Here is a 25567-nt window from a genome sequence, read left to right as displayed (position 1 = left end):
ATGCCAGTTGGAAGGAAGATTGTGAATCCTTGCAGATTCCAGAACTTTCAATCACAGAAATGTGAGTAAAATGTATTTTTTAGTCAAAGTTTGAGGTTTGCAATGGATTATGGGTAAAAAACAAAACATGATGAGAGCTATTCACAGCATGTCACACTGGATACCCCAGGTGTCTAGATTTTTAAAAAATGTGCAGGTTTTCTTGATTTCTTAGGTGCTGATTGAGCTACAGTCCAAAATCTAGAGCTGCCCAAATTGGAAAAAAGGGCAATTATTCAGTAAAAAGAATGTGATGCATACATATTGTGTTTTGGCCCATTTTCTGTTGCAGATACTAAGCCTACCCACCCAAATGGGGTGTCCTTTTTAACTGAATACTTGTGGAAGCATAGAATAGTAGAACGTTTGTTATTTCTAAATGGATTTTGCTGCAGTTGTGCCTTCCAAATGTAAGCCACTGTATAAAAAAGAAGAAATTTTGAAAAATACCCTCTAAATTATACACTAGTATGGGTGCCCAAAAATTCCGAGATGTACAAATAACCACTTCTCCTAAACTCCATATATTGTGCCCATTGCAGAAATAATAGGTTTTCTTGATACCTATTTTTCACTCTACATATTTCACTATATGAATTGGTCAATTCTTGTGCTTGGTGAAAAACCATTGTATGATGTAGATCAGTTTTTGGCCCTGGGCTCCTTGGGTTCTTAGAGAACCCACAAACCCTACATACCCCTGCAATTAGATGGGTCTAGCGGATGTAATTGTGTATTGCTTTTGTAAATCGGCCTTTGTGACAGAAAGATACAGATAAAACAAATAACGTTTTTTCCGACTCCATTTCAATATTACTTTATTTCAAAAGTTATTTTCCTTGGGAATCCCTTGAGGGATCTACACATATTGCCCTTGCTACATTTGCTAATTTATAGAATTTCTTAACGTTCCTGGATTACCCATGGGTTTCATACTGATTTCCACCACAAACGGGTAGTAGGGTGAGAGCATAAAGATAGGAAAAATCGGCTACCTCTTTGAAAAATGCCAAAACTGTGGTACAAAATTCGTTTTTTTGATTCAGATCTACATGTTTCTGAAAGCTGGAAAGATGGTGTCTTTAGTACAGCAAACCGTTTGTTGATGCAATTTTTAGGAGAAAAAAAACAGACACTTTTATTTTGAGCACTTTTTCCGATTTAGCTCACAAAACTCAAAATGTTTCTATATTTTGACTATTTTCTGTATCTCCTCCTGGAGAATTATCCAAACCCTGGGTACTTTTAGAATCCACAGGAATTGGAAAAAAAGGACCCACATTTTGCATGGATACCTTAAGTGCAAAAAAAGTTATGAAGCCCTAAGTGCGATCTACCCCAAAGAGCAAAAATAGACCTCAACACTTGGGGGATTGGGAGGTCCAGCAGATAACAGGTTAAACTAAGAAACTAAGGTATGCAGTAAGCACTCATAAAGATGGCACTGTTTCTATTTGATGGGCTGCTTGAATTAGCTCAGAACTTTAACTTTTAAATAAAAGGAACAGGTTGTGACAATATATTAATGATGAGTACACAGCAGAGCGCTCTGACTGCTGTGGAACTGGGAATGCTAATTTATGTTATTCCTGGCAGAAACTCACATAATTCAATTTTTAGAAGGAACAAGAACATCTTAATCTAGCAAATGCCTTTTGTAAATGGGATCCTTAATATAGGATTGTTGTTCTACCATGTTTCTAAATCTTGTGCATTTTGATCAAAATAGTCTACATTTCCAAACACAAACTTTAACAGAGCAGCATTCATTGAAGGCTTAAATGAAAAGAGTATGCCTTCCTTCAAGACAGTTTAGTAACATGATTTAGACTAGTGAACATTTACAGCTCTATCTTTAAAAAGCCACTTTTCTTGACTTTCACCTGATTCCTTCATTCTCAAGCACAAATGGCTAGTGCTAGTTCTGCTTGGATTTTAATTACTACTCTATGTGGAACAGGTACAACAATATATCTTACAGCTTGGTTTGAAGCTGGGGGAGGGATAGCTCTCATCTGGTTGCTTTGAAAATTTGGTCAAATTCTATGGTATTCAATTGATGCCGACCTTTTAAGACCACTATAAGGCATTCTTAGTGCCCTGTTTTGCTGGTAATAAAGGTCCAACTACTTTATACCTTCTAGCTGAACGGAGTACAGAGCAAAGTTACTCAAGCAATAGTTAATTTGTCATGCAGCTTCTTACAGGCACATTTACACCTTGACTTTGGCCTCAACAGGCTGAGAAAGAGCGGCTGAGGCCTGCTTCTTGAAAACTCAGTATACGTTTATTAGAGACCCGTGTAGGTACCCTGGACCCAATGGTTTGGACAGTGGTTACTCTCTGCCAAACATAGTCAGTATATCCTTCTGGGGGAACAATTTAGTTTTTTTAATGTTGACTCATTATTACACTTTACAACATCTATTAATCAATTTAAATTGATTAATTTTAATGGACATAGGACTGACTGTGCAAAGCATTAGCACTTGCCTTATGTTGCCATACCTATGTTTTGAATAATGACGTTTGCGTAAATAAAGTTAAATACAACGTTTCATGAATATTAAACATGGACATTGTTTGTATAGAATGCAGGTTGTGAGATTTAAGGGAATTTTGCTTACAATGGAAACTAAGGGATTGTCCAATGTGAGGTTTGTGTGCATAGGAATAAAACATAAACTCACATCATCTTCCATTACTGTATTTATTAAATCTCTGGACAATATTATTGTGTCCTCCAATCCTAAAGCTAGAGCTAGCTCTTGCAGAAAACATGTGACATGAAAGGAGAACTCCCTCTATTCCCAGTTAGGGGTATTATATGCATCCACATTATGAAAAAGGATGCAGTAAGACTGTACAAAGATTGTGTAACTGGTATAAATTGTGATGAGTTATTTTGATTTCCCCTTTATTTACTTATTTATTCATTTATTTTTTTTACTTTTGAATCATGTTACTTTGCATCACTGCCCTTACTGCTGTTATTACCACGTTTTTAGCTTCTGTTTTAGTGTCAGTGGTGTAGCGGAAAGAGAAAGTTGTTGGAAATAGTTATTTTCCCTTCTTGATAGTTTTATGATGTTTATGCTTTCTAATTATTAGTTCTAAAAGAAAGCATAGCACTGTAAACACCGTTTTTCTTTTAGGGTGCATCTATAATGATATTCACTCATTCTTTTCAGGAATTGCAGAGGCACCATTATCCCCAGAGTATCATTCGCTTAAGAAATGACTTCCTTTGCTATGAAGCTGCATGTTCGACAAGGATCTTCCTATTAGTGATTTCAGTGGAAACATTAGACAATAATATCTACGGAAACTGTGGTGGATGACAACACCTTTGCAATACTTTCGGCTAATTCAGGTCATAAAAATATCCTGAAGGGATATAAACAGATAGGGCAGGATTCACAAAGCTAAAGTGTCATTAAGTTAAACCTAGGTGCAAGAAATATTTGATTGGTGGGTGTAATTTGTGAATTCACAGAATCAGAGTATGTGGATTTCTATGTCTCCGAATTATATTACACACAGCTGTAGTGTTGTCTCAATCCTATGTTTAGGTATTGATGTGGAAATAGTGTTGTTTTTTGGACAGGGGTGTAAGCATTAAATCGCACCAAAAATATTAACGGAACTTTCCCCATTGTACTGTGAACAACAAATGTACATATTCTCCTTAAAGGAGAAAGGTAGAATAAAACATACAGAACCATCACCCTATTCTTGTAAAATTATTTTGGGCTCTAACACAGAAACATTCTGAAAAGGCGGTGAATGTCAATAGGGGCTAGTTATCCAAATAAACTTGAGCAGGTCTGGGGGACTTGAATGTGATACAACAAACACATTGAATGAAAGGACACCACCAACACCATCGATTGAGAAGAATGAAGGAGATTAATGGTTAATGGGGTGAAAGGCTCACTAGATAGAAGATTATTTATGTAAAATGTCGTTAGCAATGCTACAAGTGCCTTAATATATTATGCATAGTTTTGTCCTATACCTGTCATTCAAGACCACCGTACATGGATCATTAACATGCTGTGTAAATGTGTTCATAGTCTTGATGCTTATTTGGGGCTTAACAAATCAACCACACACATGTACAACACAAGACCTGTTCCTATGGTGGGCTTGTTTCTCCTGATCCTGGCCAACCAATAAATATTATTTAGTTGGAGTAGCGGCTGTGCAATCTAGCCATCTTTTTCTAGATCAAGGTCACCCTTTATTTTAGAATAACTTAAAAAGAGTGTGTTATTGTCTCTGTGCCTCTTTTCTCACTCTCCCTCCCCCAAGAACTATCTGGAGTGTAAGGAGAGAGAAAACAAAAATGAAAAAAGGGAGGAAAGGGAGTGGAGGAGCCTCACGGGAGTAGCACCATGGGGGCTAGCAGGATGGTACTCGCCTGCCGCCTAGGTTCTCATCATCAGCGTCCACCACTCCAACCAAAAAAGTGATACTGTAGAAAGAAGAAGAAAAGTATAAAGGTGCTGAGGAGACAGTGCCTGCCTGGGCTTAACAAATCAAAACAAGTTGAATATTTTTAGAAAACAGAAACATTCATTAAGACTGCCTGGATATACTCTAAATTCAAGAGTCCTAGAAATCAAGACACTGAACAAACAATGTGCCTTGTGCTGAAGTGATGGCCACCAGAAAGAGGGATGTACAAGATAAAAGAAACATTTGAGGATGCTTCAGACAATGACTATGACACTTAACAAGTTTTGGATAAGGGAGGAACGTTTTACCTACAGATTGGCCATGATAAACCGCAGCCCGAACCCTGCATAGATGGATCTCGGACAGCACCAACACCATAGCCCCCCTCAAGAAAAACAATACCCGTGCCAAGAAAGCCAGATGGTTTACCACCGAACTTCGAGAGTCCAGGCGCACATGCCGCCGCCTTGAAAAGGCCTGGAGAAACACCAAATCCACAGAAGCCCACAACAACTTCAGAGCCGCCACCAACGCCCACCATCAACTCATCAGAGAAACGAGGAAAAAAGCGATTGAAGACAGAATCTCCACCCACGCACACAACAGCAAGGAACTCTTCAGCATCATCAAGGAGTTCGCCCAACCCACCAGCGAGTCTACCGACATCCCTCCCTCACAAGACCTCTGCGACAAACTCAGCATCTTTTTCCACCACAAAATCAAGAGCATCTACGACAACTTCGACGAAGACAACCAACACACTGAACCCTCACCAACCACCCCCGACACCCGGAAACCAGTGATTGATGACTGGACAGCCCTCACCACCGAAGACACACTGAAGACAATGAAGTCAATCCACTCAGGGGCCCCCACGGACCCCTGCCCCCACCACATCTTCAACAGAGCCGCCAACACCATCGCACCCATGCTCCGCCAAACCATCAACCGCTCCCTGGCGACCGCCTCGTTCCCCGACGACTGGAAACACGCCGAGGTCAACCCCCTCCTAAAGAAACCCTCAGCGGACCCCAGCGACCTAAAAAACTACAGACCCATCTCCCTGCTCCCGTTCCCAGCGAAAGTCATCGAGAAAGCCATCAACAGCCAACTCGCCACATTCATTGAAGAACACAACATCCTCGACTCCTCCCAATCCGGCTTCAGAAAAAACCACAGTACGGAAACCGCGCTCCTCGCCGCAACAGACGACATCCGCACCTTACTGGACAAAGGAGAAACAGTAGCCCTCATCCTCCTCGACCTATCAGCGGCGTTCGACACAGTCTCCCACCGCACCCTAATACGCAGACTCTACGATGCAGGAATCCAGGGCAAGGCTCTCGACTAGATCTGCTCCTTCCTCTCCGGCATGACGCAGCGGGTCAGACTCCCCCTTTCCTCTCGGACCCCACACCGATCACCTGCGGAGTCCCCCAGGGCTCCTCCCTCAGCCCGACGCTCTTCAATGTCTACATGGCTCCACTTGCCCCCATCTTCAGAACCTACGGACTCAACATCGTGCCATATGCAGACGACACCCAGCTCATCCTCTCCCTATCCAACGAGCCCAACACCGCCAGACGCAACTTTCGAGAAGGCATGGAAGCCGTCGCCAAATGGATGAAAAACAGCTGCCTTCAACTAAACACCAACAAAACAGAAGTACTCATCATGGGCCCAAACCCCGACGCCTGGAGCGACACCTGGTGGCCCACCGCCCTCGGAAACCCGCCAACCCCCACAGACCACGCACGCAACCTGGGAATCATCCTGGACTCCGAGCTCAAAATGGACCGCCAGATCAACTCTGTCTCATCTTCCTGCTTCCACACCCTCCGCCTCCTTCGTAAGACCTTCAAATGGATCCCCCTCGAACACCGAAAGACAGTCACTCACGCCCTGGTCACCAGCAGACTCGACTACGGCAACGCACTCTACGCCGGAATAAACAAAAACCTCATCCGCAAGCTACAGAACATCCAGAACGCCGCCGCAAGACTGGTCCTCAACCTGCCAAAACACTGCCACATCTCCCAGCACCTGCGCACACTCCACTGGCTCCCCGTCGAGGCGAGAATCACCTTTAAGATGCTCACCCACGCACACAAGGCCCTCCACGGCACCGGACCAGCATACCTGAACAGCCGACTCAAATTCCACGCACCCCAAAGGACCCTACGATCAGCCCAGCTTTCCTACGCCGTGGTCCCCCGCACCAGAAAGACCAGATCGGGAGGCCGCTCCTTCTCCTTACTCGCGGCCAAAGCATGGAACGCCATTCCGCTCCACCTCAGACAGACAACATTGCTCCCCATCTGCGCTAGAAACCTCAAAACCTGGCTCTTCGACAGACCCCCTCCTTGATGGAATGGAACCTGCACCCACCCACCCCTAGCGCCTTGAGACCCTTACGGGTGAGTAGTCGCGCTTTAACAAACTCCTGATTGATTGATTGATTGAAGAGATAGAGAGGCAAGCCTGTCTTCTAACTGTGAACCAATTCAAGGCTCAGTGAAGGCCCTTGCACTGCCCCAGTCTCCCATCAAAGCAGATACAGGCAATCCCATGGCATAAGCCTTCTGTAGGAACTACATAGGAAAGCCTGATTCACAATGTCATGTCTATCACACTCATTATTCTCAGACCGCGGCAAGGAAAGGGGTCAATCAGTGGCCATGAACTTTGAAATGTCATTATTTCCTGGAGTTCTAAACTGCACTGCTGGGATAGATGGGCAACTGTTACCTCTGAACCTTAAACCCTTAACCTTCAAACTAACAATTAATGCCTTCGGAGATGATGGGGGCATGAGGTGATTTATTGCTAATGAGGTAATCGACTTTTCAAAAGCAGCAACCCAGCTTTCAGCGAAAACCAGATCACCTTCTTCAATGGAGGAAATGCCGCCTCCACCTTTAGCTTATGTCGAAGGGAACATTCCAACATCCAATAAGAGGACAGAAAGGACTTGCATATAAGAAACTTGGAAACCAGAGCATATAAGATCTATTTGGGGAGTGCCTGTCCAACTGAAACAGGAGGAGAACATTTCCTCTCATCAGCAGTAGTCCTACAAGGAACAGAAGTTGGGCTCAGCCAGTTGCAATCAATATGTTCACAACTCACATGTAGACTGCTCTCAGTGTGAGAGGATAGCCTTATATCCTCTCCTGCCTTTGCCAGAAGTAGCTGATTTGTTCCCCAATTCTAATGATGTAACCCTCTGTTACTGCATTGTGTATCCCGATGCCTGTGGAGAGGGATAAGGGCTGAGAGAGCTATATAGACTGTGATCAGGATGACTGAGGCCCATAAGTGTAGATTTTCAAAATGCGTGCAACACTAGATTTTTAGAGATGATGCAAGGTCAACAGGGTGTTGGAAAGAAAGCACCATGAGAATGAGGCTAGTTCGAAATAGATTCTTGCCAGAATCAGGAGTCTGTGATTATCCTTCAGTTCAGGGGTGATGTCATTAAAGAATAATTTAAAGTACAAGACGGATTGATAGCACTACATGTAGATAAAACACAGTGACCTCCTTGGAAGTCTAGAAAATATTGTTATAAGTTGGAGGGCCAGAGCTGTTGTTTTTGCCAATGATTGTGAGGCAATTTTGATAACCATTTGCGAAGCCAATAGCAAAACTGATGACCATCTTGGATTGTAATTTTCTAGATTTCCAAAATGGCTGTAATGTTGTATTTAGATGCAACATTCCAACATGTCTCGGACATATAGAAAGTGACATTCCAACATGTCTCAAAAGTTATTTTCTATGCTTCTAAGATGCTCCCGAAATTGGACATAAATGTAAGTTGGTGACCATCTTGGATGCCAAGTAAATAACATTCCAAGAAGGCTGTATTTGTTGCTGTTGGCTTTGCAAATGCTAGCAAATTGTGTCACAAGCATTCACCAAGCCAACAGCTGTGGTCATCCATCTTGAACATTATTTTCTAGATTTTTAACTTCCTGCCATTTTGCAATTACAAAAAATAACATTTGAAGATGATTGTCGAATACATTTAGCATTGCCAATGGTGACGGAATTCGCATTGGGAACCAGGTGAAGGGCAGAGTTTAGAAAGAAAGACTGGGGGGAGGTGAGAGGCCTGAGAGGACTAACAGAGATGCACGGAATCACAGCAGTGGTCAATTTCAAAGTGAAGAGCACACTATGAAGGCAGTGTGGGGGCAGGGTTACTGGAAAGTAGCATAACTGATGGAATGGAGTGAGTGAATTGGAAGAGCGAAAAAGAGTGGAAAACAGAAAATGAAAGTGTGCCTAACCTTTGCTACTGCTGAACTAGGAAGGAGTGGCCAGTGCAGGTAAGAGCAGTGGGGCAGGTAGGGGGTTGACTAGACAGATGATGACGAGGTAAAATGTATTATTTATTTAATTTTCCCTCATCGTTGTCTGTCGAAGCCCCCCTACCTCCCACCCCACCCCACCACTCTTACCTGCATGGTCCGCTCCTGATACTAGGATGAAAAAAGTAGAAAGAACATATTTCCAAGACCTCCGCATTGGAAGGATACAATCACCTCAAAAATCATACAGTGAAAATAGAGAGAGAAATTAAAAATTACACACAAATATATATTTTGGTCCATGTCAAGTTGATGTAGGTTTTCGAAAAGGAGATACATTTAGTAGTTTATCAATTTTGATGTGCAAATAATACCATCCCTTCCGACCGATCGGTTGCAAGCGCAGTTCAGTGAGATGAAAAAGGGTCTGATTAGGCACAGGCTTGGATTCTGTCTAGGGATTTGACAAGGTGCAAAGCTTCCACCTTGCCTCCCATCTGCCCACTCGCTCGATCTCACCAATACTGGTGTTGAGTGGTGATGGATCTTCCAGCTGACGTAATGAGTTCCTGTCCCTAGAACTTCGGCACATGAGGACGTTCTGTGGCAGGCAATCAGGCCTTGCAGTCAACTGTGCAGAGTTACTTCACACCAAGGTAAGTTGTACAAAGTGAGCGACTTCACATGGCTTAACTGTTCTCTTTGTCCGACAAAATATCACTTTCTCCGGTGGCGAAAAATTCTAATGCCACTGTTCGCCACTGTAGAGGTGTGTGCATTCAGATTAGGCATGCATCGAAAAGGTAAGGTATTTTGCCTGTTGTGCAGAGACAAGTGGTGAGACGTGATACTACAAACTGAAAGAGACACTTTCAATTGTACAGAAAACATAGATCATTGCATCATGGCACTACACTTGATCTACTCAAACAGAATAGCAGTTTAACTTAGCATAGTTAAGTCTAAAGCTTTCATCATTTTTATAGATTCATAATGAACCTTCCGTTTAGATGCACTCTGTCTCTCCTACATTTGCGTTGATACATCTTAGAAGATGGGAGTGGTCAAAGCAAGGCCATTTAATACTGTGCTTTAACTGAAACCTCTCATCTGTGTACCCAACTTCAGACATTGATTAAGCAAGCATTATTTGGAAACTATTGGCTACTGTGACGCTATTTTGCAATCGTTATACAACTAAGCAAGAAGGCATTATGTAACGAAGTAGTGTAACTGCAAGCCTAACCATGGGTGCATTGTAATATATGTTACAACTCTAGTACATTTTCGTTCACCTTTTTTGGTCCATTGAGCTACTTTTCAAAGCAGAACTGTCATATGCTTGATTCTAGGTATGTTTCTGAATCTTCACAATGATAACAAAACATGTAAAATGATGCATGATAAAGTAAAGCAATAGGTGATTCGAGATATGCAGTTGAGGAAAGTTTCAAAAGTAGGTTCCAACCTGACTGACACAGCTGGCCTGACTGAGTGTGCTCACAGCCCTCATGTAGCTCTGATTTCTTGACCGGAATTTAGGAGAGTTGTAGTTTGGCGAAGGATCCAAGATGTGAACAGTAGGCATTTCACTTGCAGTTTGTAGATAACTCTGGCTATAAAAAAAGAAATACAAAAATAAGCAGAATTATGTTATAGCATTTTGCAGTTCATAGATGTGAAAGATTTTAAACAGAGTATCTGGATTGCATCAGTTACCTGTAACAGCAATATATATTTTATTAATAGACTGGACAATCTAACAAAACAAATCTGTACAAAAGATCAATTTAAATGCCATTTCTCTAAATATTCAGTCACAGGTAACTGTGGGATGACATAAATGGGTTCTGTCAAGGAAAGTTTGTATGTAAGGGTTCTAAGTAACCTTGCATCGGCTTACACTTTTGTGGGTCAGTGTTTGTATTTGCATGTCCCGCCCTAAACACCACTATTCTCCTCCCTAAACCCCTCCTATTCAGTAGTAAGAATTCTCAATTTGACAAGCCACTTACTGTGGTTCATCCAAACATATACTTACATGTATGAAAACCTCCACAACCAGGGAAAGAACTTCGCATAGAAAAGACAGGAGAGGATCTTTGCATATTTAAATAACTAAGTACATGGGGGCCGATTCATAGAACTAACTTACAACAAAATCCTAAACGTACTTGTTTTGGTATACAAAGAAGGCATTTAGTAGTCTTAAATTAGGATTTTGTCTTAAATTAGGATTTTATCCTAAATTAGGATTTTGTCTTAAATTAGGATTTTGTCCTAAGTTAGGATTTTGTCTAAAGTTAGGATTTTGTCCTAAATTAGGATGTTGTCTTAAATTAGGATTTTGTCTGAAATTAGGATTTTGTCTTAGATTAGGATTTTGTCCTAAATTAGGATTTTGTCTTAAGTTATGATTTTGTCTTAAATTAGGATTTTGTCTTCAATGACAAACTTAAGTTAAACTTACGTTTAACTTAAGACAAAATCCTATAAGGGAACGCTGAATGAAAGAATAAATAAACCCACTCTAGATTATACAGTAAGAGTGTTGATGTGTAAAGAATGACATCACTTTTGGTGATCTCCCATGCATTTCCTGATTTTGCTGGCTTTAGAACTCTGTGTGGTTTCCTCTGCTAAACAGTAGTAAAGTGTACGTGCTTCCCCTTAGAAAGTGTTGAGCATTGGAATTCCCTGTTTGGCCTATTTAATCACCCTGTATGTTCATTGTTGTCGATAGTGCCTAAAATGCACCCATGCGTTCCGCAAAACTCCTCAAAAAAATTCTGCAACGGGAGGGTGTTGTTCCTTGTAACATGGGTGGATGGACCACTTAGTTTTTGTAAACCAAAAATGGGGTGCCTCTCATGATATCAATATTACTGAATATTCAATTTACAAATGATCAATGTGCAAACCAATTTATCATCATTGCAATATTCCAAAATTTATTTATGCACAAGAACTTTCGAAAGGGTACACTTCAATTCAGACATCATTTACATTATCATATAACAAATCAAACAAAATCATTTGAAACAATAGTATGTTACCATGCATAATGTGCCTAGTGCCAGCATCAGTCAGTGTTAATCAAAGTGAAATAAATACATAGTCTTTCAGTTGTTCATGGGATGCAGTTCCAGTTCCACAATTCATCAAGAAAGGTACAGTGAATGTCTCGTAATGGCTAGTTCAGTTCAGGCTGTAGCTGTGTCTAAAATCCCTATAGGAATTAACGGTGGAAACACACTTTTTTTGACCCCCCTTTTCTCTGCCCCCAGATGCCGGATGATCCCAAAACTTTCCATGCACAATAAGACCCAGCAGCACACTTTTTTTGTGGAAAAGTTTCTGAAGATTCGTCAAACAGTGCCAAAGTTATAAGCAAGTCAAAAAACACTTTTCCTATAGAAACGAGGTTTCAAAAATAACAACCTACAGGCGACAAACAGTAGGTTATATGTATATGTGTGATCAAGGCAATTGATGCAGAAACGCATTACACAGGTGAATAAACCAAAGCGCTAATATCCGAAGGAGTGGTGTGGTGTCTTTTCTGCAGCCCTCTTATATCTTTTTTTTGTTTTTCAGGGCACAGAGACTAAATCATATAATTTCAGCTGCAGGGTTTCTCAGATGTTGTGGTTGGCCAATCAGAGTGCAAGGTCCCACTGTAAGGTTTTGGTTACCACAGGAACCCATTGGCCAATGGGGAAAAAGATTCCCTCAGCCAATGGGATTCGAATATTGTTTAAATATTTTGTCCAACAACCCCTGTGGGCCAAACAGTCCAGCTATTGCTAACGTTTCTAGATTAACCCCTTAATGACCACCCAAAGCACTGATTTGAATTCAAATTTCTTGAAAACTACTTAACCGATTTACACTGAATGGTCAAAAGCACATTTTCTGGGTAAAGTTTAAATTTTCTATACATTTTTTTTTCAAAACCGTTTTTATTAAGAGTTCAAGCAAGATTCGGTACAGCCCTCCACAGTCAGGAGGAGACTGTCAATGACACTTATGTAAAGGCACAGCAGTGAACCCAGAGTTTTAGAATGACATACCCCAAACCCCCCCCATCCCACCCATCCCCAAAAACACCCTCCAACCCCGTTCCCAAACTACCCACCCCTTATCCCACCCTAACCCAGTGCACGTGATCACAGCTTAGCAACATGAGGTGAAAAGCAAAGGCGGTGTCGGCCAGCAGCCTAGGGTACATCAGGAGGCAGTACATCGTCAATGTCTATCGGGGGGTCAAGGGCCAGGCCCCTGTAATCCGCCCACCGTTTCCAGATTTTGTAATGTTTGCGGGGACATCCCCGGGCTTCAAATACAGGCTGCTCCAGGCCCATGAGAAAGTCCAATCCTGCCTTCCATGCACCAAGCGGGGGGGCACGCTCACTCTTCCAGGCCTGGGCCAGATCCCGCTTGGCCACCACCAGTCCTAGCAGCAACAGGTGACGTTTGTAAATGTTACCCCCAACGTTTTCCAGGACATGAAGGAGACCCAGCCTAGGGGTACGGGGCAGGTCCCACCCCAACACCTCCGACAGGCAGTCCCAAACCCCAGCCCAGAATCTAGTCAGTCTCTCACAGGACCACACGGTATGGAAAAGTGTCCCCCTTTCAGTACCGCACCTCAGACACTCCGGAGCGGCTATAAGGCCCGCTCGCCACAGACAGTCCCTAGTAAAATATGCCCTGTGAAGGTATTTGAATTGGATAAAGCGAAGGCGGATGGCTATAGCAGCACCACGGGGAGATTCAAGGGCCTCACGCCAATCATCTTCATCCAAGGGGCCAACATCATTCTCCCAGGTGGCCTTCAATGTCGAGAGGGAAGGGGAGCAGTGCGTAACCAGGGAGCGGTATATCTGAGAGACCTTCTTGTCGCCCAGATCTCCCATAAAAAGTTTTGCCTCAATGGGACTAAAGTCGGGGAGTTGCTCTAAGCCCACCAGGCTTGGGGCGAGGGCGTGGCGGAACTGGAGGTACCGGAAGAATTGGGACCTGGGCATGTTAAATTCAGAACTAAGGTCCTGAAAGGACTTAAGTATAGTGCCAGTGAGGACATGGCCGAGGGACGAAATCCCGATCGCGTCCCAGCCGCCAAACCCGGACAGAGACGCCAGCGCCGGGAGCAAGCCATTACGCCATAACGGAGTCTCGGCCGTCAGTCTACCCCACCAACCCATACGGTGCAGGGCTTGTCGCCAGACCGCGAAGACCACCTGGGTGACTTTCGGCAGCAGTCTCCTCTGCCTGGCCGAGTACAATAAGGTGTGTAGGGAGGCACCACCCATCAGAGAGTGCTCCAGAGCATAGGCCGGATCACTACGGTCCCCATACCACCACTCGTTAAGCACTAGGAGGTGGGAGGCCTGATAATAAGACAACAGATCCGCGGACGCCAAACCGCCGCAGTATGTAGAAAGAAAGCACGTGCGCAGCGCAACCCTGGAGGCACCCCCGGCCCACAGAAACCGGCCCAGCACAGAGTTAACACTTCGGAACCACTGCGGGCCGATCTTAAATGGATGGTTCTGCAGCTGGTAGAGAAGCCGAGGCAGGGCCACCATCTTGAAGATGGCCGACCGGCCATAAATATTAAGGGGCATACGCGTCCACGTCCTGACGTCCATCTGGACCCGATCCCACACCGGCTGAACGTTCCGATCCCACGCCACCGAGGCCGAGGCCGAGAGGAAAACGCCCAAGTACTTCACACCATCGACAGCTACCTGAAGGGACGCAGCCCATGGGCAGCACACTGAGTCACCCCCCAACACCCATAGGGTCGACTTGCGCCGATTAAGAAAGAGCCCAGACGCCTGACCAAACTCTTGCATTAACTCAAGGATACGAGGACCCGTACGCTGCAAATCAGTCATGAAGAAAAGCACGTCATCGGCATACAAAGCTATGCGGTCTGAGTGATCTGCCCCCCACACAAAGCCTCGATAAAGCGCGTCCCGGCGCACCCGGGCGGCCAGTGGCTCCATAGCTAGCGTGAATAGGTACAGGGAGAGGGGACACCCCTGACGAGTGCCCCTGGTCACAGGAAACCGAGCGGAGATCGCCCCAGAAACACGCACCGAGGCGGTGACATCCGTATAAAGCAACTTTACATAGGAGACAAAGACCGGGCCCAAGTTCAGCAGCGGCAGAAGAGCAAAGAGATAGGTCCAGCTGACCGAATCAAAGGCACTATCAATATCTGCCAGCAGAAGCGCCGCCTGATCCCCGGAAGACCCGATCGCGTCGATCGCGGCCTGCGCCCGCCGAATGTTGTGTCTCGTTGCCCGGCGCGGCATAAAGCCCGCCTGATCCGGGTGGACGAGGGCCGAGATGTGTGGAAGCAGGCGGTTTGCGAGCGCTTTGGCCAGGAGCTTGGCTTCAAAATTAATGAGGGATATGGGACGATAAGACTCGTGGCAATCAGGGGGTCTGCCTGGCTTCTGGAATAACACAATTTCGGCATGACGCCAGTCTGGGGGGAGGCAGCCACGCTCCCGCGCCTGCTCTAACGCCTGCTTGTAATGGTGCCCGAGCTGCAGGTGAAATTTCCTATAGAAGTCGCTGGGGAACCCGCTTGGTCCTGGTGCCTTACCCACATTGAGTTGACCCAGTGCGTCGCCCAACTCCTCGGCCGTCAGGGGGAGATCTAAAGCATCACGCACCTCATCAGAGACAGCAAGCGGAGGGACTGCCGCAAGGTATCCCTCGATGCTGTCGGGGGAAAGGCTCTCCCGAGAGGCATACTGACGCCCATAATAGCGCGCAAAGCTTGCCGCAAGGATCACAGGGTCCGTTATCACCACCCCGGCGTCGTCAACAAGCCCCGGCAGAGTGATCGGCTGCAAAGTCTGCTGACAAAGCCTGTGGAGCATGGTGCAAGACTTGTCACCCTACTGGTAAACCCTACTACGCGTAGCCAACCACGCCTGGCGAGCCTCATCTAATAAGACCGAGGAGTAAGACTGCTGCGCCTGCAGAAGCAGCCGCAACGTTATATCATCAGCCACTTCCCTGTGTTGCGCCTCCAGCTCCTCCACCCGCGCCGCAGCGGTAACAATGCTTTCTTGTCGAGTCCGGCGAGCAGAAGCGCACCAGGCGATATCAATGCTCCACAAGGCGGGCTTCATAGCCTCCCAGATCGTCACCGCGTCCAACCCCCCGTAAGGTTGTCCTGCCAATAGCGGGCAATCACACCGCGCAGATGCTGGGAGTAATCTGGACGCTGCAGGTGCCATGTAGACATCCGCCACCGGAACGGTTGGCGCGCCTTACAAAGATCAATTTGGACCGCCACGGGGGAGTGGTCAGACAGCCCGCGAGGCCGGATCGCCGCCCCTTTCACCCTGTCGAGGAAGGCCCCCGGTACAAACACACAATCAAGGCGCGAGAGGGAGCCATGCACAGCCGAGACGTACGTGTATTCCCGCCTCTCTGCATGCAGGTGCCGCCAAACATCCACCCATCCAAGACCATCAATCATGGCACTCAACCGTGTAGGGGAGGCCACAGTCGCAACCCCCTGTCCCCTCTGCCTGTCCAACGCCATGTCCACCACATCATTCCAGTCGCCACCAATCACAGCCAGGGAACGGGGGAGCTCAGTCCATAGGGCAAACAATCGCTCCGCAAGGGTCCACTGCAGCGGGGGAGGGGCATACACACTACCAAATATCACAGGCTCTACACCAATCTTCCCTTGTACAAACACAAATCGGCCCTGAGGATCGAGCCACTGACGCTCATGAGTGTAAGCCAACCGTCTGTGGATAAGAATGGCCACCCCCCTCGAGCCCCTAGTAAACCCGGAATGGAACACCTGGTGAAAGCCAAATCGCTGCAGACTCAATGCCTTAGTGCCCAGCATGTGTGTTTCTTGAAGAAAGAGCACATCCGCCAGGTCCCTCTTCGCCCAGCGAAGCACAGCCCCCCGCTTAAACTTGTCCAGGAGCCCCCGAACATTCCAGCTCAGAATACGCATGGAAGCGCCAGGAGACGCTAGCCGTGGAACATCAGCCATGGTAACGATGAGCCAATTCCCGCAATCCCCAGCTCCCGACCCAGGCCTCCAACACCCCAGTTGCAAATATCACAAAAAGCACGTGCACCCCACTGAACACAACCCCGAACCCCACAACCCCTCGTAACCAGACCCACCCCACAAGCAACCCAACATCCCGAGTCCCCCCTCCCCCACCCCTATACCTCAAGAAACAATGAAGTATCTGTCGCGGCATACGGTACTTCAGGCCTAGAACATAGCGCCGAAGGCCAGCCATGCCAATGGATCCCAACTAGCCCCCCTGCAACCAACCAGACACACTCCCAAAACCACCCCCCAGTCCCAACAGGAGGAGGCAGCCCATAGAACGTGCCCCAAACCCCCCTCAAGCATACATCAAGGTCAGAAGCAATGCATCACAAAAAGACATTAGTCCGCAAGGGTCCCATGCATTCGCCAAAGAACAAGGTAATACTGCACCAATCAATGTTTGTTCCACCGGCCAGAGTGCAGCCGCCGCAGTGTACGGCCACAGATGAAAGGCAATGAGTAGGCAGTCAGCGGACGTTGATCAGGGGTCCTTGCCAGAGTGATCGGTATCAGGCTGCGTGTCCTCCAGAAGGGGGTCTCGGGACAAGGACCTCCGTCTTGAGCGAGACTTGCGATGCCGTTTCCCCCTGCTCGGCTGATCGCTCCGGTCCTGAGATGAGCTGCGCGATGACCCGGAGTGCAACCCCGGTTGGACGTGTGGTCGAAGTCTGACCGCCTCGTCGGTCCATCTGAAGACGGCCTCCGGAGTATCGAAAAAATGGGTCTTAGAGTTGAAGATCACCCGGAGGCGGGCCGGGTAGAGCAGCGAGTATTGAATTTTCAGGCCTCGCAGCTTGGCCTTGGCTGCCAGGAAGGAATGCCTCTGCTGCTGGACCAGTCTGGTATAGTCCGGGAAAATCATGATCTTGTGATTATCATAGAGCAGAGTGTCCTTAAGCCGTGCCTCACGGAGAATGACGTCCCTGTCATGGAAGTTGAGGATCCGGGCGATGATCGGGCGAGGCCGCTCCCCGGCCGGCGGCTTCTGCATCAAGGCGCGGTGTGCGCGCTCCACCACGAAGCAGCGCGACAGGGCGTCCGGGGGTAGCCAGCTCTCCAGCCACCGGTATAGGAAAGCGTCCATAGGCCCCTTCTCACAGTCCTCTGGAAAGCCAACAAAGCGCAGGTTGTTCCGCCGCGCCCGCCCCTCAGCCTCTTCCACACGAAGTGCTAGGCCCCGCTGAGTCTGCTCCAAGTCGGCAACTTTCTTCTTGAGGGCGCCAACGTCTCCTTCCACCGCCGTGACCCTGGTCTCCGTTTCAGTGATGCGGGTGACCGCATTGCGAAGGTCCTGACGCAGCAGCATCACATCGGCACCCACCGCGCCGATCTTCGCATCCAGCATGTCACGGGACAGCGTAATGGCCGTCAGCAGCGCCGCGTTGTCCGGTCCAGCATTCTGGCCCCCCCGGACGCCCCGGCACCTCCTCCAGAGCCAGTGAATTTATCAATAGGTCCCGTCTTAGCGGCGGCCATGCCACCCCCGCCTCTAGTCATGGCGGCAGCAGAGACAGCCAGGCAACACGCACCTGTAGCAGGGTCGCCCTGCGCGACCGTCTACCACCTAGGCCCCGGCCGGGGCGTCCGGAGCACACCAAGCCACTCGGTATCCACACGCCACCAGCCCGCCAGAACACAGGCCGGGACCCAGGCAATGTCGCTCCACCAAGGCGCAGTAGCCGCCAATCACAAGCCCAGAGCGGGGCCGCCGATATGGCGCCGCCAGTCCATCCGCTCCAGTCGGCTCAGCAAGCCCCTCGACTCCGTCAGAGCAGTATGAACGGGGGGATTGTCGGATCCGCACTGTCGCCTCGCCGGGACACCACTCCGCAGGATGCAGCAGCAGGGTGCGTCGTCCCTCCACCTCCGGCGACTTTGCTCCAACCTCGCGGGCCCAGATGCTCGCCGTCTGCCCGGCGTCCAAGGCCAGCCGGCGGGCGGGACAAAAATTGAGGTCCCGGCTCACCACGCGGCAAGTAGGCCCAGCAGGCTCACCCTCCAACTGACGCGCCAATGGCGGTCCGGAGCTCCAACGACCACACCACCGTGTTCCACCGGTCACCAGCAAGCACCTCCACAGCAGTAGATGAAGGAAGAGGGTTCAGGGCAAGGATAAATTAGGGGATAAAGATCGGGCCGGCAGGAGCTCTACAGAGCCGCGTCCGCCATCTTCGCCCTCGAAGCCACGCCCCTTTTCTATACATTTTTGTGTACTTCTGTATAGCCTAGTGTTCAGCATAGAGTTTAACTCAACACTTAAAGTGCTAACATTCGCAATTCAAGATACAAGTGAGTCACTTCTGAACTTCATCTTGTTGGAACATGATATGTTGAATTTAAAGTCTTTCCTGCGAAGTAGGTGATAATGCAGACATGAAAACATCTGTTTAAAATAAATGTGAGGGGGGATATGGAATTTCAGCCATATTATACTTTTCAGGGCGCTAAAAATAGTTAGAGAGTGATACCTATCTAAGCCCAGCGCCCGCTTTCCAGATATGTTCACTCAGCCTAACCATCTTTTCTGTAGCTTAATGCATCCCAAATTTTAAAAATAATAACATTTTCGTGGACATTTAAGGTTTGTATAATCTTCCATTTAAATGGTGTATGCCTGTATATTTTAAACACGCATTTAGACAAGTCAGAAGTTATTTATAGACAAATCTCAATTTTTAATGGATATGTGCTCTAATGGGCAGTGAGATCTTACAAAGGAGTTTCTGTTTGAACATTTAGGGCCTCATTCAGAAAGGTAAGTTACATTCTGTGTAAACCTAGTACAGAACTGTTTGTTACATGCCTCCACCCTGGCGTATTGTTGTGTGGTGGGCGACGTCTCTCCCTAGCTCCTTTCTGACCCTCCAAAAACCCCTCCAACTCAACCCTAATTCAATAACCCTTTTCCACCCAAATCCCTGTGTCTCTTTCACATTTAGCACTAAAATCTATGGTAGCTGCATCTCCCAGCAGGAATGGGAAATGGCTTAAAATTATTTTATTGTGATTAAAAAATAAAGAAATGATAAAACACAATGAAAATATATACATGTATGGTCGATAACAATGCTGCTCTGAATACCTTATACATGATTGATTTTAAGATCATTAAGTAAAACCTATTTTAAAATAAGCATGATGGTAAATTAGACAGTGAAAACTGTTGTAGACAACGATTTTCAGACTCAGAACAATTCAAAAATCTAATTTAAACAAATGGAAAGTAATTGTTTTTCGGGTCTGGTTTATTTCAGCAGAGGAGCAGCGGAGGCAGGAAACATTTTAGAGTACATATTCAGCCTTCTGTATAGGAATGTAAATTATTCTAAGGTTGTTATCTCAAACAACATGTCTCCCAATGCTGTTATGGGAAGAAGTTGTAGTAAATTGTGGTTGATAGAATAGCACTAACTATGAGTCTTGTGGCCGACCGTCTTGAAGCCAATCAAAATGGAGCATTTTGATAGTGTACAGCTGTCTGATTTACAATTATATACACTGCCCCACAGTAGGCTTTGAAAGGTTCTGCACTGGGAAACAAATAGAACACCACTATAACCTAAGTTCTGATTGTGGTGCAGAGCATATATAGTTATATGAGGAAGCGCAAGGACACACTATTCCATTCCTCAGTTTCCTTTCACTGATTATTCTTTTAAGGTGTGGACTAGAAAAGGTGGGTTTTTATGGTATGGAGACATCTGATAACTCCAGCAGTCTCATAATACTTTGGGACAATAAAGTTATTTTATTACACCTCAGATTGTTATCTTCTGACTGATCTGCTTTCTCACTGCGCTATAAAAAATGATATTTGGGTGTGTCTAATTTAAATCATAAAATTTTCCACAAGAGCTTTTCCAGGGGTGAACAGTGCCAGTAGTAGATTAAATGAAGTCCTTGTACATACAACTTTAAGATATATTAGTGATTTCAAAGATGTCATCTTTAACCAGATTTTTCAACCTTTGCCAGTAGATGCTACCATACACATGCATGTCCTATATTGTGGAAATGAAGAAATATAGCATAATTGTTGTCTGAAAAATTGGCTAAAGGCCCTATTTTGCTCAGAAGTAATGCTTTGAAACATGTTGGAATTAATACTTCTGTGTCACCCTCATATATACCCACATTTCTTAGTGGAAAACTAAAATCTGGAATGTACACTCCCTCTAATACTGTCTTCAAATGCTACAAAATTTTAACAAATGCTGTTGTATCGTTAAGCTTTGGAATGCCTCATTGATGCCACTAATTTTACCCAAATATACTCAGAGGAGAACCCATACCCACCCTCCTACCGAAGTATAGTTGTTTCTAAATCCTACCCAGTTTCAATGAACTCTACTTACACAGTGTCTTTTTAAATTCTCCATGTTCCTCAACCTGTTGTAAGATGTCCTTAGGATAGAAAACCAATTTAGATCTATGTATCTGGTCCAATGGGCTTTAAAAGTGAATTCTGCTTCAGAATTTCTTGAAATTTGTAGATGGGAGAGAGCCCCAAAACACATCGCTAAAATTACCTTCAATGTGTAACCAATATTGACCTGCACTATGGATATAATATGCTTTGTAATAACCCATTTTCCTTAAAATTCTTTAAAAATTATTTGTATGATAACCCCTCACAAACTCCAAATCATCTCCAGTTAAAACCAGTGCTTCTGATCCAGTATGCTTTTACGTAAACCTTTTGCCACGGTTTTAAAATACTTTGATAGTGAAAGGAGCTTTCGTACAGAGTCAAAACCCAGGGCCTCATTTACAACCTTTTGATACACAGCTGCACAGTAAGTCCCTGTGGTGCGCTGCCCTGCGTCAAAAGGAAAGGGCAGGAATGCATTGTGTTTATGTTATATGGCACATTCCTGTCCTTTCCCACAATGCTGGCTCAGTTTTGGCTGCCTTGCGGCAATGCAGGCACCCTTTCACCATGGTTCAAGGGTGTCTGTATTGTAGGAAATATTGTTTTTGTGCAGGAAGGGACAACTTCCTGCACAAAAACAATTAATGGAGGCATTTTCCTCCATGCAGCACACATGGACAGAATGAAAAACAAGGAGAAATAAAGTAATTTTTCCTCATTCCGCATACCCTGTGGAGGTCTAGGTTTTTGACGCATTCCCAAGTTTACAAGTCCTCTCAGAATACGTCAAAATCAATAGGTGTTTCATGGGAACACCCATAGCAATGCTCATGGAAAGCCTCTTAGATGCAGAGTAAGGCAACACAGCGACTTGTGCTACTTGCCTTACTCCATATCTAACAGGCCATGAAAAGCCACTTAAAGTGATAGGTCTGTATTCTGCGCCATCAGTGCAAAAAAATTGATGCACGGGCGACGCAATGGGCTAGAAAATATTCAGCTCTTTATTTAAATTATATGCAGGTTTATACAATAGAAACTGGTGTGTTCTAAAATGTACCCTTTTTTACACTAAAGTCCTAAGTAAGGACCTCATTGTCCCTTTGTAAAAAGGCTTGTCGTCCCGACCACTTCCTGTCAGAGTCCAGCCAATTGAGAATTCTTGACAACATCCATGATAAAGTTATCAATAAAGTACAAGCAAATATGCTTTTTTGAAATCAATGAAACTGAAAATCGATGAAGCCTGAATTTAATACAAATGAATTTGAATGAATAAATTAATTTGATACTTGTAAAGAGCTACTTTCACTCGCAATTCAACATCCTGGGCAAAACATAGGTCCCTAAATAACAGTCTACAAATCTGAAATAAAAGAGTGATGGGATCAAATAAGGGCCAAAAAAAGTGCATCAGGGACAAGAAAAAGCCTGGTTTGAAAGCATTTTTGTATTTTACATCTGTTTCAATGAAGCGGAGAGAGGTAGGGAGTAGATTCCAGGCTTTGAACCCCAACACTATAAAGGATTTGCCTCCCCGAGTTTTTAGTCATTTTCAAAATGCTTTATTCGGTTTGTTTGAATACAACCATATAGCAACATGAATGCGAATACACTACGCATATTTGTACATTTTGATTAGCTAAAAAAAAAAAGTAAATGTTTACTATACTCATTACAACATGTCACATGCTTAGGTCAGTAGATGTGCAAAACTGGCATAATAAAGTGCAAAGTGACTATCAAGACCATAGTGTACATTTTTTGCAGCTATTCATCATACAAATGGCATGTGCAAATTCGCAAATTAACAATATAAAGTGCAAAATAATTGACTATCTGTCATGTCCATAGAATATGGTTAGCAGCTTATTTCACTATGTAAGTGAGTAACATGTGCAAATTCGCAGTATAAAGTGCAAAAAGGCAGTATTAGTAATAGTAATAGTAGGTACACAGTTACTACACGTATGTAAACATTTAGCTAAAATGGCATATTGCTCATCTAAAAAGAGGTTGGGGCAATCAGTGAAGTGCATTAAAGGGAAAGAAGATCATACAATGATTGATTTCCTTACAGAAATACATTTTAAAATATATGTAGCCACATAAAAACACACATCTGGGGTCTCTAAGGTAAACATCAGTTGCATCGCTGTTTTTGTACTGCGCATGTTATATTTTAAGAACAATTGTTTAAGATAAAACTTCCTGAGTGAAGTATAAAAGTTACAAAAGAGTAAAAAATGACAACAGCTCTGTTTAGATTTGCCATCGCATGGGCACAGGCATGTCCCGGGTTTTTTAATTGTGGAAAATGCCACTAAGTGATGCACTATTCCCAACTGCAAACGAGTTAAAACGAAGCGATGGGAGTTAATGCTAACAAAAGTAAGATAAGTTGGAAAACCTGCATTGGAGCTGTATTCCATGTATAAGATGAACGTACTTTGTCTTGCGTATTTATCAGTTCTAGTCCCATTTGCATAATCAAGGTATGTGATTTTGAGCTCACGCTTTGATAAAAGTGTCTCAGATAAAACATCTTTGAAAATATCCTGACCATAAAAAGTCTTATACCAAAGTTGTATATGGCTTAACCATGGTATATTTGAATGATGGTCAAGCTTTATACAGTCAACAATCACATCCTGGGTGAACTTAGTCTCTTCCTTTGCCCATATTGAGCGCCATAGGGACAGGGGTCGTAGGGCTATTAAATCAGTAACATAATTTATTCCAAGCTCTCTGTGTACAATCTCATTTGAGGCTGCAGCTGGGAGACAGAGCAGACGTTTTAAAAACAAATTCTCCTCACGCTGGATTGACTTAGCACTCTGGGAGTTGTAACCCCATATCCCAGCTCCGTATAATGCTGATGTCATGCATCTTGAGTTATAAATTGAGAGCATCTCACGAATTCTACGGCCCCCTAATTTGGCAGCAAATCTAAATATACAATTTACATTCCTGACCATTTTAAAATCAACACTTGCTTGTTCGTTAACCCATCTCCCATCACCAGAAAAGGTGATGCCTAGGTAGCAAAAACTTGTAACAGCTTCCAATTTGTCCCCATCTAAGAAAAATGACCTGCACTTTCTTGGTTTCTTGCCACATGTCATGGTCATTGTCTTACCCTTGTTGATTTTCAATTTTCTGCCTAAAATAAAAGTATGGAACCTATCGATTAATTCTTGCAATCCGTTTTGGGTCCTAGAAATCAGGACCACGTCATCCGCGTATAAAAGGATCGGTATTCGGTTACCATTAATAGTTGGTGCATCTGCGTTGGTTTCTCTTAAGATTTGATCGACTTGGTTTATAAAAAGGGAAAATAAAAGTGGAGCAAGTACGCATCCTTGGCGGATACCTCGCTTAACTTTAAAAAAGGGAGCGCACTCACCATCTGCTCCGAATCTGACTTTGCTTGAGAGGTTGTTATACAGCCTGGCCAGAAGGTGAATAATTTCAATTGGAGCACCCATGGCAAGGAGGGTTGGCCAGAGCAGTGCGTGTTCCACCAGATCAAACGCTGAACTCAAATCGGCAAAACACATAAATAAATTGCCTTCCTTAGCTTTAGTGTACTTGCCGATTATGAGTTCCAGGTTCACGCACTGCTCCATGGTTCCTAGTCCCTTGCGGAACCCGTACTGCACTGGGGATAAAATGTTGTTTTCCTCGACTCAGGCTTCCAATCGCACCAGAAGAACTCGACTCAAGATTTTGACTGACGAGTCCAAAAGTGAGATTGGGCGGTAATTTCGTGCTTCTGACCTGGAGCCCTTTTTAAAAAGCGGCACAATGATTGACTGACCCAATGTAATTGGTAAATTATCTTCTATTGCAGCATTAAAATAGCGTGTCAGAATGGGGGCCCATAAAGTCACTTCATATTTGTAAAAATCCATGGGCACCCCATCTGGCCCATGGGCACCCCATCTGGCCCAGGGGCTTTCCCTCCCTTACTGTTATTAATTGCTTCAATTACCTCGCACAAAGTCACAGAGAACAGTATTTTCTCCCATTTAAAAAAAGGTGTCACCTCAGTATTTGTATTTAAAACATCTATGTTAAAATCAGAATTAAAAATCCCAGTAAAATGCTCTATCCATGCGCGGCAACTGACGTGTGAACTGAGTTCAGGGATATTGTCATTCTTTAGAAAAGGGCTGTTTACAGTTTCCCAGAAAAGTTTGTGGTCTTTTGTTTCTGCAGCCTGGTCTAGTTTCGCCCATGCCTCATTCTGCAGCTCTG

General features: G+C 45.0%; 1 protein-coding gene across 2 annotated transcripts in view; it reads right to left on the bottom strand.

The window, feature by feature from the left end:
- The window catches only part of DLGAP2 (DLG associated protein 2), an 800561-nt gene that overhangs the window by 514815 nt on the left and 260179 nt on the right, over nt 1-25567 (bottom strand). For both annotated transcript variants that reach the window (XM_086926407.1, XM_086926408.1), the window contains exon 3: nt 10285-10432. In XM_086926407.1, coding sequence (XP_086782533.1) covers nt 10285-10432 — 148 coding nt within the window. The remainder of the gene's footprint in view (nt 1-10284; nt 10433-25567) is intronic.

This window comes from Lissotriton vulgaris, chromosome 6 (genome assembly GCF_964263255.1).
Source record: "Lissotriton vulgaris chromosome 6, aLisVul1.2, whole genome shotgun sequence".
NCBI classification, from domain to species: domain Eukaryota; kingdom Metazoa; phylum Chordata; class Amphibia; order Caudata; family Salamandridae; genus Lissotriton; species Lissotriton vulgaris.
Note: the sequence above shows the minus strand (reverse complement) of the source record. Positions and strands in the feature narration are given on the sequence as shown.